The 14,880-nt window shown below is 39.1% G+C and overlaps 1 protein-coding gene and 1 long non-coding RNA gene across 2 annotated transcripts; both read right to left on the reverse strand.

Annotated features, from left to right (window-relative positions):
* Positions 1 to 895: 895 nt before the first annotated feature.
* Positions 896 to 8,881, reverse strand: LOC118113559 (meprin A subunit beta). The gene is made up of 16 exons (XM_035163385.2): positions 8,819 to 8,881; positions 8,596 to 8,673; positions 8,421 to 8,448; positions 8,284 to 8,322; positions 8,115 to 8,143; positions 7,946 to 8,030; positions 7,517 to 7,634; positions 6,077 to 6,252; positions 5,601 to 5,819; positions 3,674 to 3,841; positions 3,284 to 3,514; positions 2,763 to 3,203; positions 2,463 to 2,636; positions 2,234 to 2,339; positions 2,027 to 2,125; positions 896 to 1,363 (listed from the first exon to the last, which is right to left on the reverse strand). The coding sequence occupies exons 2-16, from the start codon at positions 8,647 to 8,649 to the stop codon at positions 1,285 to 1,287; spliced, it is 2,046 nt and encodes a 681-aa protein (XP_035019276.2). The 5' UTR covers positions 8,650 to 8,673; positions 8,819 to 8,881; the 3' UTR covers positions 896 to 1,284.
* A 5,200-nt stretch (positions 8,882 to 14,081) lies between these two features.
* On the reverse strand, positions 14,082 to 14,808 carry LOC124852242. The gene is made up of 3 exons (XR_007032864.1): positions 14,703 to 14,808; positions 14,506 to 14,559; positions 14,082 to 14,238 (listed from the first exon to the last, which is right to left on the reverse strand). It is a non-coding gene; the product is annotated as an uncharacterized LOC124852242 (long non-coding RNA).
* Between the last annotated feature and the right edge of the window lie 72 nt (positions 14,809 to 14,880).

The following is a 14,880-nucleotide window of genomic DNA, read 5'->3' on the forward strand; positions in this document are numbered from 1 at the left end:
CCATTTCAGCAAAAACAGCCAGAGACCAAAATCTAAAAGTTAATAGAGTAGGACCTCTATTCATCAGACAGTTTCAACCACGTCTCTAAATTCATGTTAATCTCCCCTTTTCTTCTGAATGTACAAAAAAGCAACTGTTCTTCACATGTTCATCATATCAGCTCCTTATAGCAATAATATATATTTTTTACAGCTTGTTTCTGCTGCCCCCATGTGGCAGAAAACAATCACGTCCGTTAGTGAGCGATAACCTGTGCCAGCTTTAATTTTACAAGGTTTGTAATACTTAGCAGGTAAGTGTGCAGGAGGTGTGTAATAGAGTTGAAACAATTACAGTATTATTAGATGCCGTTGATGGGAGCTGGGGGTTCTGTGCATCAGACCTGAACAGTACTTGCTCAAATAGGGGGAAAATCTACAATACTTTTCATTACCTCCAACAAGGAGGTTATGTTTTCACCCAAGTCCGATTGTGGATTTGTTTGTTTGTAAGCAACATTCTCGAAAAAACTGATTTTCATGAAACTTGGTGAAAGGATGCAGTATGGGTCAAGGTAGACCCCATTAAATTTGGGTATGTTGTGAGATGGGACGTTTTTCAACACTTTCATTCATTTCCCAATGAATAATTCATCGACCGTGATGAAAATCTATGATTGTGTGAAATTTGGTGTGACTTGATTGAATTCAAGGGGACTGTTGGGCCTTGGCGGAGGTATGTGATTCCCCGAGTGCCATTATTATCATAGATTTTGTTTGTCTACATGACCCACGTGCACAGCAGATGACTTTTCCTATGCGTCCTTTTATTCATTTGTGATTTCTTAATTATAATAACATCCAACTCAGAATTAGAGGTGGATTCCTCCCAAGAGTCAAGAGCCAGGACTAAGTCTCCATAACCACCACATTTTTATTAGAAATTCTTAAACAACACAATTAGTATCTTTAATCAATTACATGTATACATCAGTATTTCAATAGTAAGCTTATAGTATGTGTGTATGTTTTAATTTTTATCCTTAAAGAAATATAGTATTACATGATATCCCACAAACCTTTTAACATATTTTCCAGAATAATCCATAAATGATCATCAACATGCAAAACTAACAAAAGTATATGATCCCACCACACAATGCAAAAAATTGTATTATCGGCATTTCTTCAATTCTCACTTGTTGATGACACAAGAGTCTGAATGAACTATGTATCCCTGATCAGTGTCTCCCAGTACAGCCTTTTTTTGAATAAGCCATCAAGGCAAATTGCTGGTCCTGTCCATCATGGCATTGAAAGCATCAGTGCGAGCAGGAGGGTGAGGACAGGAGAAGCCACCATTGCAGGAGAGAAGCCAAAGATGCTTTAACAGAAAGAAAATAATTAATTAATTCAAATAATATGTGCTGGATTTAACAGTGACAATTGATTTGCTGCTGAAGCTAGCATATGAAAAATTCCAACTATACTCTTATTCTGGGTTAGGGTCTTCCCTTGTATCCTTGTTTATTTTTAAAATTTTTAATTTAAAGTTTATTTAATTTCCTTGCTTAAAGGTTCACTGTAAGATTTAGGTATCTATTGACAGTAATTGAATATCAAATAATCCTAGTGATGTTTTCACTGGTGTGTTTCTTCTAAATTGTATAAATTCTTGTTTTCTTTACCCTACAATGGGTCCTTTTATATTTAAATACTTTATATTTACATTGGGAGTGGGTCCCTCTCTACGGAGGCCGCAGTGCTTTTTTACAGTTGCCCAGAATGGACAAACTAAACACTGTTTCAGTTTTTATGACAACTGAAGGCTACCACAGGTTCTCTTTCATGTTTGTAAGGGGAGGGTGAGGTGAGGGGTGTTCAGCTGCATCATGAACCGTCACCACTAGACGTCACTAAATTCTACTCACTGAACCTTTAACAGACCCCTACAGACCCCTTTATGTAAGTCGCTAAGCAGCATCAAATGATGCCTTTACAAGTTCACATTTCAACAAGTGAAACATTTGTTAGTATATCTGAATACCTTTTGTCATCAGTTGTTTTAGGAGGCGTTGGTCGAGGAGGGCTTGTTCTAGGATGCGTTGGTCTAGGAGGCGTTGTTTTAGGACGTGGTGGGGTGATCCTGTAAAAGACATTGCATGATTTTAAAGGCATCTTAAAAATTTCACAGCTTTTAAAAACGTTTAAATGAGGTGATAATTCAGTGCTGAAAATGTACTAAATGTCCTACCGTGGTACACATGGGCCACTATCCAGATCTACGGGAGGATGTGCAATCTTCACTGGTGCCAGCTCAGGACATGGTAAAGCACTTTTATGTATCAAGGGATTGAGATCTAGAAAAATAAAATATTTAAGTAACAGCATGCAAGAAAACTTCCACTCAATGTTAAATTGATTTAAATGCTTCAAATATGTTGTCAAATTCCAAGCAGAGAAAACTATTCAAATCAACTTGCCTTGGAAGTTGAAGGTTAAAATCAAACTGTCTCCCTTGATGTAGTTTCTGGATCGAATTAGATAATTATTTGAAAAAAATCTGTAGCCATACAATGATCCAGCAAAGGCAGTCTGATTATTCTCATCAATGACTGCAGTTCCATTCTTACGAGGATTGTCCCACGGAGATATACCTGTTTCCAAAAAGGATAGAACAATAAATATACATGACAAGGGAGGAAACACTGGCATATCACGTGCTCAGGTAGTGACTGCATAGTTTTTTTTAGAAGGAATTGATCATGTTTTCTTAAGTTTACCTAAGCTGTTGAGGTAGTCTCTGCTAGTGGTGAAACTTTTTTCGCTTGACATGTGCAGCTGTAAGTTTGTCTGATCCAGCATTCGTAGAGTCATTTGCCTTTGTAAGCAAGGCCACTCCAGCTTCTCATCATTTTGGCCTGACAACATTTGCATAAACACTGAAGTATAAAATCTATTTATATCTACTTGTATACGGTAGGCATAGCCGTCTATGGTGTACTGCCGTGGGCTGTAGATTCTAGAACTACTGTTGAAGTTATCCTTATAATTATCTATCTGCATGGTTCCATGTGGACACTCGATCTCGGACAGATTGATGTCATCAATTGAGAAACCGCCTGAAGAGCTCCCTGCTCCTGTACGAGCCTCAAACGCCACCTGGAAGTGCTTGGTGGCATTCAGGGAAACATGATGGATGCGCCAGTGAGATGTTTGAGGACCTGGGGGGAGGAAATTTCACGGTCCATCAGAGTCTTGCATACCATTTAGATGAGATAATAATAACACAGTCTGACATTACCAGTGATCTGTCCCATGAGGCGGCGGGTTCCTTCAGAGTCGTATTGATCGTCAAACTCTCTGATCCAGATGTTCAGTATGTCTGACTCGTTCCCACTGTGGTAATAATAGAACTGGAGACACTGGACATTACACTTCCTGGTTGGCTCCATGATCTTGGTCTCCAGCCATGAGGTTTTACCTTCCTCACCGCTTGCTGTGCTAGCATGCATGAAATAACCTTCTTCTTTACCTAGAATGTTGTTGTACAAACTTAATTAAAATATGATGTATAATTTAAGTAAATCATATATGTGACGTTTACATTACAATACTTTCCTGAAAGCTGTTTGTCCTACTTGAAAGAAGAGAATAGAAAAACATGTCGATTTAGAAAATGTTGAACTCTTACCATTCTCACTGCTGGCAGTGGGTAGAGTGGTGTGGTCAGTTTTAGGACCCCCTTGTGCTTGTTTTACCATTTCCCAGCCATTGTCATTGCCACTGTTTGAGCAGTTGTTCATTCCACACATGCTCTCATTAGAGAAGCTGCAGTACATGTGAAATGCAATGGTTGACTCTGTTGAGGTGAACGAAGAACAAAGCATTTAAGACTATGTACTGACCTTCTGCAGGTTTGACTCCAGAATCAGACATGCAGAGCTTAAATATGATGGTTACACAACCATTCCTGGTGTCTCCCCTCCTTTCCACCCAACTCTCCTCTCCTCTCCATTTTTCTCCACTCATCCCAAACATGGCCGTCCACACTGACTCTGGTTCTGTTAGAGGTTACTTCCTGTTAAAGGGGAGTTTATTTTCCGTTCCACAGTCTCCAAAGTGTTGATTGAAAGGCTCATTGTGGGAACTGTTGAGTTTCTCTGTAAGTTTTAAGTTCTCGACCTCACTATGTAAAGTGCCTTGAGATAATGTACATTGTTATTTGTTGCTATATAAACAAAATTGAATGGAAGATAAGTAATGAGATCAAAAGTGACCCGTGTGCTATAGCTTCAATTCAGCCATGCGTTTTGCAGATAGTGGTTTATTTTGATCTGCATTATATTATGATACATTTTCATTGTTTGATTATCTCAAAACACATTTTCTGCTGCATGAACAACAACTGCATTAGATTATACAGGTCCCCTTTAGGAACCTGGAACTCGCTCGGCCTCACAATCTCTGCCTTATTCACAGCTATGTACTGTACTGTCTTCTGTGGCTATAAGCTGACAAGTAACTGCATATTCGTGCAGGTGTACAGCCTGACACTAACGTCAGACTTCAAGGGATAGAAAAATGAAAATTCACTCATTATCCATTCACTATTATGCCGATGGAAGGGTGAGAGAAGTGTTTGAGTCCAGTGTTGCAGCCGAATCCAATACAACTGAAGTACATCGTGACCGCTTCTTCAGACCTAATAAAACAACAGAAAAAAACACTGCTGGTGTGGTGTCATCCAAGTGTCCGCAAGTTTAAGCCTAAAAGTCCACTGGAAGTGGCTAAGCTAGTGGACGTAGCCACATGAACGTGCACCCCACGCGTGCCCTTGGGCTCTCGTGTGCGGTGTCCCGAGGTACACGTGCGTACATGAACCTGGCTCCGAGGAGGCTATCAGAGGACATTTGGGCTAAAAACACGGTGTAAATGACACCGTTTCGAGTCGAATATGAATGTCGGGGCATGTGGACACTTTGATGACACCACACGAGCAGTATGGAGGCATGTTATGTTTTTTCTGTTTTATTACGTCGGAAGAAGTGGTCACCAGTTACTTCAATTGTATTGTATTTGGCTGCAACACTGTTTACCCCTGAAACTCCAGGAGTGTTTTGTGGCCTCAAACACTTTACCCACCACTGCATCGGCATAGTAATCATATCATAAATATTGACAGAAATGTCTCGTCTATCTTGGGTCCAAACAGTTGATCCAGTGGAACACCAAGGCATTATTAGTCACAACCAAGAAATAGTTAATATATAAATGAATAACAATTTCTTGTGGTGGGGCAGGTAGCAACCATCACAAAGTGAAAAAGTACATTTTATTTCATTGTAGTTGCCAAAACCTGCTTCAAACTTTAACCAGGGAGGTGATAATGGTAATATTAATGGCAACATATTTCAAGAAAAAGGGATAAGCAGGACAAAGAATAGGATAAATACATTTTCAGATATAAGGAAAAGAGAGATACGATTACAACACTGTCAACAAGGACTCTTGTGGATAAAAGAGTATTTTGTATTATAGGCGTATTATTTCAAAGATTTTAGTCATTGAAACACACATTTCCAAAACATCTAGTAGTTACTTTAACACCAAGCTCTTACTGCATTTGTAGCGGCGGTTCAGCTCCAAAACATCGATTGGACTCAATTGCTGTCTTTGACCAATCACATCCTGGAACTTTGGATCTTTGGTGACAATTGTAGACCCGTTTCCATTGGAGAATGCTTGAGAGCTATAGTGCATCAATGAGTTGTAGTCATATGGGAGTCCGGAAACCGTGGTCTCTGACTTATTAAATTTGATAAAGTTGTTCTCATAACCTAGATGACATATAAAAAGCAAATTGAATGTTCAAATTCATTAATTACAATATACCATATTGAAAACCTAAAGACAAGAATAGATGGTTGAGATTAACTCACTAATTCATTATTAGAGAAAACAATTTGATCCATGGATTAGTTAATTCATTGATTAGTACATTTGTAATACTCAAGGACCCTTATGCACCTTAACACATGTAATATATTTAAGATAAATCACTGAATATAAAGAGCAGGAATGCAAGAAATACAACCTGCTTGGATGTTCTCAAACAGAATGTTTACATGATCATCTCTGTCATAGCGGCTTTGTTCATGGTAGAAGCTAAGAGCGTGGAGAAACTCATGTTGAACAATGCCGATTGAATCACAAAATCTGCCGATGGAGATCTCCTGTCCACTAAATATCCTTCCAACATATGAGTAGCATCTAAAAGAGAGAAAGACTTATCAGTCTGGGTCAGTCAGAGATTGTATAATTAAACAAATACATTGACTACTACACTACCGTCATGTTTTTAAATTCAATCAATGTAGTGCCTGACCGCCTAAATTGATTTAACTGGAGATAGAATGACTGATATCTGAGTAAAAAGTGTTATTATATTCAAATATAATTAATATTAGATAATGAATTGTCCTTTTGGATGAGAGCATTAGATAAATGACCCAATTACAATTTCACAGTCACAAAGTCACAGAAGTTATAGTATACTAATTGATATATGAAGCAGTCAATCTCTCGTTGATATTTTCTATGAATCATTCATTCATTAAAAGTCAGTGGGAAGTGGGAAAAAGTCATTGTGATTTCCACAAGCCCAAAGGTGACTTACTGAAGGTTCCCTGTGGAGTTTCTGACCACCACTAAAGGTGGGCCAATGAAACAATGTCACACTATTCAGATTATCCAGCACCCGTGTGTGTTGGTTTTAAATTTAGATGTGGACAGGGGCGTTGTTAGCGTATGACTGGCTTGAGGCAACAGAACAGGTTGACTTTAGACACTGTGGTCTAAAGTCAGTGCCACAGTATTTCACTTTTATTTCAAGAACACATCACCAATATGTGCCGACATAGCCACAGAGCATGTAAATAGGCTGATGCCACAGGTGCATGGTTTTAAAGGCCAAGGTGGATAGCCATTACAATGGCAAATCTACCAGGTAGTTAGAGACAATGCTTCCCTGAACCCTTCTTCTTAATCCTTTACAAAAACTGGGAAATTCTATGTCATTTGCTTCAGATCAGGTTTTTTGTTAGTCAACGGCGAGATTGTTTTCAAGATAGCAAATTGCAGCAATGTCCGTGGCCACACCTCATTTTAAGACCAATGCGGCAATGGGTGCTTAGATAGACACCAGTGCATTTGCCATTTAAGCAATGTAGGTGCTGAATTGTAAAATGACAACTGCATCACTCTGAAACTAGCAAAGACACTTGTGAGGGGTTTCCCTTTAATTTGCACCAGGTATAAGATAGGGCGCTCAGCAAATGACAGTGAACACAAACTTTGTTTACAAGAAAACTCCATGTGGCTTTTCATATCTGTTGTTTTGGTTAACACCCCAAAGATTCTGGTGTAGATATAAGACAGAGGAAAGCAGAGAATTCTATTCTTATGTTATATAACATTTTTGCATGATAAATTATGTCATTGACTAAAAGTGTAGGGAAAAAAACACAATACATACCCGTTTAACTTTTGGACGGAGATGTAATAGTATTCATTCTTCCTTGGTCTGAAGTCAATGCATGACTTGAGCCTGTACTCGTCGAGGGCCCTCAGGATCACTCCTTTAGCATTGATCTCTTCCATTGTTCAAGGGAATCGGGTCACAGGTCAAATCCAAGAGATGATGAAATAAATTCAGATTGAGGTACACTTGCTGAAGTGCATTACTCTGAAAGACTCAGTCTCTTTCTGGTTTTCTTTCTAATGAAATGTGGTTACGATGTGGCAACAGCCTCCTTCTAATTGGTGCTTACTAAACTGCTGGCTACCACCTGGTGTACAATCATGTTATATATTTCATAACCTCAATCTAGAGAACACATGTCGTAGGTGAAGTCCTATATCACATAAAATTCAGGGTTATCATGCAAGATCATTTTATATTTACCAAGGTTATTTTCCAAAACATATGGGACTGGGGATGTCCAAAGATAGTCGTCATCACTAATGGAGCTGCTTTGCCTGTTTGGTGCCTGAAATATTTTGGGTGTCACACAAGATGAATACATACACATATATCAATCTTAGAATAATTTTGTTAAAAATGCTCAACTCACCTTCAGAATATCATCACGTAAATTTGATTCTAAGATGAAACAGGAGAAAAAGATTGATATTTCAATAGAAAAATCACTACTAGTAGTTACTGACACTGTCCCCCATGAAGTCAAGTCGACAAATATCCCAACAGTGTTCATTAAATGACGTAAAGATGTTTAAATTTACTCATGTTTATTTCCGTAATGTCCTTTGGTTGACCAATTTCTACAAAGAGAGAGAGGGAGAGAGAAATGTGAGTTACTTATTAAATTTCAATTAATTCTACAAAAATGAAAAGATTTAGTAGAAATAATGCAGCTGACCCTCAGCGTCTATTATTTCTACTTCATCCTGAAAAGAAAAGAAAAAATGAATGTTTAAACACATCAACAGTTTGTATGTAAATACAACATCAGGCATCTGGTCAACTTGAAACGTTTCAGTTGCATTTCAAGTCAATTCTACAGTAAAGCAGTTGAACAATGAATAAACTCTTACTGTGTCTGCAGAAGAAACAGCCAAGCCCACCACAAGGAAAAGGAAGACTTTCATCCTTGCAGTGTTTCTTGGACCAAACTTAAGTCAAACAACAGAGAAGATGGTGAACCATGAAAGGAAATGCAAACTACTGAAAGGTAATGCAATATAGCTACAATATGTGTAAGTAAATTGTTAGTTTAATTTGCATTGAAATAGGATAGAAAAGGCCACTCGTGTTTACCTTCTGCCACCCTGACCTCAGCTGTACAGAGGCTTTGAGCCGCAACAGCCGTCTTTTAAGCGCAGACGGCGGCCCTCTTATAAAACAAAACAGGTTTTCATAGAATTTCATGCACGCAGCTTCATTGTTAGTTGAATATTTGCTGTGAAAACAAAAATTGTGGTCATGCAACTTGCAGGCAGGTCAGGTTGTTATCATTACACTGAAACTTATACTAAACACTAAACCGCTTCTATCTTAGTTTTTGATATTTTGGTTTGATCTCTCGTCTCTTTTTAATCATTTCCATTGCAGCAGGACATTAGCTGCCTCTTAATTGTTGAAACTTGCTGAGTGATTACATTTCATTCAGACAACTCACGTTCAAACATTTATTGCAGCATTAGAACAGGTTTAGTGTTTGGCGTCTAGGCTCCGACTTAAACACTCCCCCATATGATTACACAGGAATGATGGGAGTGATGAGCAAATACTTGTAAATCCCCATCGGAGCCTACAGGTGGATGCTGGGGTGGTGGGGGGGCTGAAGCAACTGGTAGCAATACTGCAGCAGCAGTGCGAGCAAAGGGGATGATCGAAAATGTCTCTCTGCTTAAATAGACCCCCTGATAAGTTGGATGTGTGTTATAGATGGTTGTGGAGAGTGAGGTATGTCACATGATGTATGTCACATGATTGGAGCAGCGCAGCTCGAGTTGGCTGCCTGAACTAGCTCACAGGCGTCGCTCCATGGGACGGATGGACTTACAGATGGATGGACGTACAGACTTTTATGCATAAAAATCACAATATTTGAAAGCAATATTAGAGTAAAAGTCTTTGGTCCAATCGTGCTTTTGAATATTTGGATGCAAACAATACATGATGGCAATGTCACTCTACCATCCATGATGTTGTTCCAGATAATGGTTATGTGGTCATCTCTGTCATATCTTGATTGTTCATGATATAAGCCCAACGCGTGGAGAAACTCATGCTCCACGGTACCAAGACGACCACATCGCTCATTGATGGAAACAACTTGGCCATTTTGGATAACCCTTGAAACATAAGAGGAACACCTGCAGAGAGAAGATGTGTGGCACATCACAGACAGATCAGTCAAGTGGAGAGCTGGATCACTTCAGTAGAATGTGAGATTATGTTTGGGAAGGAAAAACAGAATTACCCTGAATTCCCTGTGACTGAAAGGTGGTACTCCTCCGACTGTCTGGGCTTGAAATCAATACACAACTTCAGAATGACTCCTTTAGCATTCATATCTGTGTTCATAGACCATATACACAACCATAGTCAGCCTTTCTCACCGTAGTCTGACAGTTTAGATTTTTCTCATGCCCTTTGAGATTTTCAGGGTGTCAAGCGGAGGGTTCCTGCCATCAGGGCCAGTGAGGCTGTCACCATGGAAATCATGGTTCCTGTGGGAAGACTGGGGAGACAACATGGTGGTTACAACAGAGAATTGTTTGAATAAAACTATAGTTGTTAAATTGTCATATATACATGGCTGAAACAATAAGATTGAGTTGTCTGTTGACAGACTGACCAATATCATGAAGTTATTATTTCAAATTTTATATATTTGTGTTTTTGCCTGTGATACGTTGTTTTCCATGATATCTAAATTACATTTTATTATTAAAGGATCCAAGTAAAGACTGTAAAGAAGCTGCCATTGACACAAAGATCATTGTACCTGACTGCAGATGATGATGTATAAGAAGGAATGAGAGTTGTACTGTTTCCCATCCTGTCAGAAAGAGGTAGGGTGTTACTACTGGTTTGGTTTTACAGGCATTTTCACATTCTTTGGCATCTCCAGTGACTCAGTACATGAGAACATATCTTTCAACACACGTGTTTTTTCTTTTCCTCGTCAGCTGCATCTCTTACTTTTGGTTTAAGCAGCCTCCCTTATCATCTGTCTGCATCAGAGTCACGAGGCTCAAGTTCAACCATATCTGAGGCTCAGGGAGGTCCCAGCCATTCAGTCTGGGCTTGAAATCAATACACAACTTCAGAATGACTCCTTTAGCATTCATATCTGTGTTCATAGACCATATACACAACCATAGTCAGCCTTTCTCACCGTAGTCTGACAGTTTAGATTTTTCTCATGCCCTTTATATTGTGTAAACAGACACCGTAGATCACTGATCACTCACCAACACTGTCCTCTAATACATAAGGAACAGGGATGCTCCCAACTGTTTTGTTTTCAAGATGGCATTCCAGGTGACTCTTGACTTGGTCTTAATATCCTTTTGGTGAAGTGGAAGAATTCAATTAATTCAAACAATTTCAACCCACTTTCAAGCTAAAGAAAAAGAAAATCTTTGCTTACTTCCAAAATGTCTCCTTCAAATAAATCTACACCTGGACAAACAACAGTAATAACTTTTATTAGCAACAAAATGCAATTAGTGCAGTGCTAAGTATGGACTTCTTTTTGAAAGTGAATCTCAGTTGCAGTTTGCACCTATTCCTGTTTCTATCGCCTGTGGGGGCAGGGGAAACTGTCCGAAAAAAATATTTGCCCGATATTACCCTTTGTTTATTTCAGTTATATCCAGATCCTCCTCATCACGTTAGGATTTAATATTTACACAAAAACATGCAGAACAAACTCTGCATAGTGAGATTATGCTGTCTGCAATTCTGAAGTTTGTTTAAAGGGGACATCGTATGCCCATTTTACCACAAGTTGATATGGTTCCTTGGGGTCTTAATAAAATGTCTGTAACATACTTTGGTCAAAATACCACAAGGATCATTTCAAACAGCACCCTTTTTACCCTGTATAAAACAGCCCTCCACAGAGTGACCTGTTTTGAGTGCCTGTTCCTTTAAATGCTAATGAGCCAGCTCCCCCCTCCCCCCTCTCCCCCCATGATTTTAAACGATATAAATTACATATTTTATATGATATAAATTATCAAATATGCATCCCATACTTTGTATTCCCCTTCTGTTGTTCTGGAGTTTTAATTTTCCCAATCACATAATTAAATGTCCCCCTCTGCCCATCCACTACAAGCACACAAGCAGATAGACAGAGAGAGAAAGAGAGAGGTGGGGGGGGGCTATGAAGACCATCATTTACCCCCGAACCCCGACATTCAACGGGTACAACAACAAGCGGAGAAAGCAGAATCGCGGGCTGACCAGCGCGGAGAACAGCCAGGCGGCTGCGCGCTTGAGAACGGCGCTGCGCTGCCTCGCAGCCTCGCTGCGTCCGGTGTAAAACAGGCGTAACGAGTGTGGGGGGGCGTGGGGGTGAGGTGGGGGGTGGGCCAAGGCCATGTAGGGAGACTTCCAGTGTATTGTTACGACACAATACACAGGAAGCTCATTCCAGTCACTCAAGCATGACGTTTCTGACTTAGAGGAACCATAACAAAACGCGGGAGTGTTTTTTTTCCAGAGTTTTGGGGTTGGTAGACATGCCAGATACCCACATTAACGTGTAGAAGCACTAACAAAGTGGAATTTTCATGATATGTCCCCTTTAATGTCAATTACAATAAAAAAACATTTTAGACTCATTTCATTACATAAACAGCCTCACCTATTACCGGGCACTCCTGGAATTAGAAATAAAGAGAGAAGAAGTCATGAGAACATCAAACTGAAGTAAATTCAAAGACAAATATGAAATAAATATATATATGTTAAATATGAATGTTCTTACCATGGAAAGATGAAATATGCTCAGCAAGACAATTATGCAGATATACATGATCGCAAACGAATCTCCCCAGAATGGAGAGGATTGCAATACAGTGAGAAATAAATTTGATGTATCAAAACCATCAGTTCTAAAATATTTTGTTGCAATCCTCACTTTGTTGTTGCTTTTCACTGGATCTCTGTCTCCCTCAATTCACGATTCTTCTTAGCGGATTCTTAAAATGTCTTCTATGATTAACAAATTTCTCATATCATGAACTTTTAACTGCATAATGAGCAAAGATGTTGCAGCAAGACAAGTTGAACAAGTCCATCCGGAAACATAAATCTCACTTCGTAAACACGTGAGGCATTTTTCCCTCTAGGCCAACCAAGCATAGTATCGTTGAGCGAATTCTTTCGAAGGCCCAAGCAAAATAAAGAGCCGTCCCAGTCCCAGCATCGTAGAGGGGAAATCTGTCCTTCATGCATACCCAGACCCAACTAAAGTTATATTCCACCTTTATTTCAGTGTTTGCACTTTTGTCACAAGTCCCTCCACCAGTTGACCTTGTTTTGTATCTATCAGTATATTCTGCTCAACTACAGGCTGATAATTATTCTGTTGCAAAAGAAATGTTGGAAGCAGGATTATTGACCCAGGATTCATTTGCTTGTTTGCCAGAATGAGAGTGTTTGATGGGTGATATAAGACTGTAAATGTCAGTATGCCAGGTAATAAGTGGTTGAGACTGTTGAGCACAGTGAAAGGTTTAAGAACTTGTCAAACCAAACCAGCCACATTCAACAATTTGAGTTAAAGGACTGTGAAAGAATCTTCACAACAGATCTCCTGGTTTTCAAAAGAACATGTCTTCGTAAATCTCTTGCGACATTCTCAGCAATTTTCGCAGCATAGCCCGAGGGATACTAACGTCAGCCGTCCTACCATTTTTGGTTCATACTGAAATGTCTCAATAGGCCTAACTAATGTATAGTAACACTTGTTTGCAATAAATACACTTCTGTTTTGCATTATACTGGTCGAAATGTAGAAATACCTGCAAAACCATAACTTTCTGCTGGAGTTTGACCATTTGTTCAGTGCAAATTATTAAAAGTTTGCATGCTAACATGATGAACTAAAATGTATAGCCGGCCCAATCTTACACTGGAAGAATGTGTAGTTGGCCTTGGGGTTAGGAGAGCTGAGTACACATGTCCTGCAACTTGTTAGTCTGGCTTCTGTGAGAGCAAAGTTGTTTCAAGATGTACATCTTTCATGAAGTTGCTCTTCAGCCTCCAGCATGGTGATAAACCCATTACAGTGAAATCAATGTTATTATAAGAGAGAAACGTGTAATTTTACTACTGACAAACTTTATTCCAATGACAAGTTTAAAAACATTGTACTTACGCTACAAAACTCATCGAAAAATAAAAGCTCTTTTGAAACACCTCAATCCAAAAATGTCATAGAATTCCACATGTTTGAAAAACAAAACAGCCAGGGCATGGTATGGAATTAAAACTCCATGAGATGGTGATGAATGGTTAACAAAATATCTTGATTCTTGATTAGTATTACGCACACCTTCCTGTACTGTGGAGTCAAATCTTGTTATATACCAATTATGTTCTAATTTCGCTTTAAAGTAAAAAGCTGAGATTTTCAGGGTGTCAAGCGGAGGGTTCCTGCCATCAGGGCCAGTGAGGCTGTCACCATGGAAATCATGGTTCCTGTGGGAAGACTGGGGAGACAACATGGTGGTTACAACAGAGAATTGTTTGAATAAAACTATAGTTGTTAAATTGTCATATATACATGGCTGAAACAATAAGATTGAGTTGTCTGTTGACAGACTGACCAATATCATGAAGTTATTATTTCAAATTTTATATATTTGTGTTTTTGCCTGTGATACGTTGTTTTCCATGATATCTAAATTACATTTTATTATTAAAGGATCCAAGTAAAGACTGTAAAGAAGCTGCCATTGACACAAAGATCATTGTACCTGACTGCAGATGATGATGTATAAGAAGGAATGAGAGTTGTACTGTTTCCCATCCTGTCAGAAAGAGGTAGGGTGTTACTACTGGTTTGGTTTTACAGGCATTTTCACATTCTTTGGCATCTCCAGTGACTCAGTACATGAGAACATATCTTTCAACACACGTGTTTTTTCTTTTCCTCGTCAGCTGCATCTCTTACTTTTGGTTTAAGCAGCCTCCCTTATCATCTGTCTGCATCAGAGTCACGAGGCTCAAGTTCAACCATATCTGAGGCTCAGGGAGGTCCCAGCCATTCAGTCGCAGTTTTGATAGATCTATAAATAAAAGTGTTTAATATATAAAGTCATAATAAAAAAGTTTTTAACGCTCAGTCTGTT

This window comes from Hippoglossus stenolepis, chromosome 8 (genome assembly GCF_022539355.2).
Source record: "Hippoglossus stenolepis isolate QCI-W04-F060 chromosome 8, HSTE1.2, whole genome shotgun sequence".
Classification (NCBI taxonomy): Eukaryota; Metazoa; Chordata; class Actinopteri; order Pleuronectiformes; family Pleuronectidae; genus Hippoglossus; species Hippoglossus stenolepis.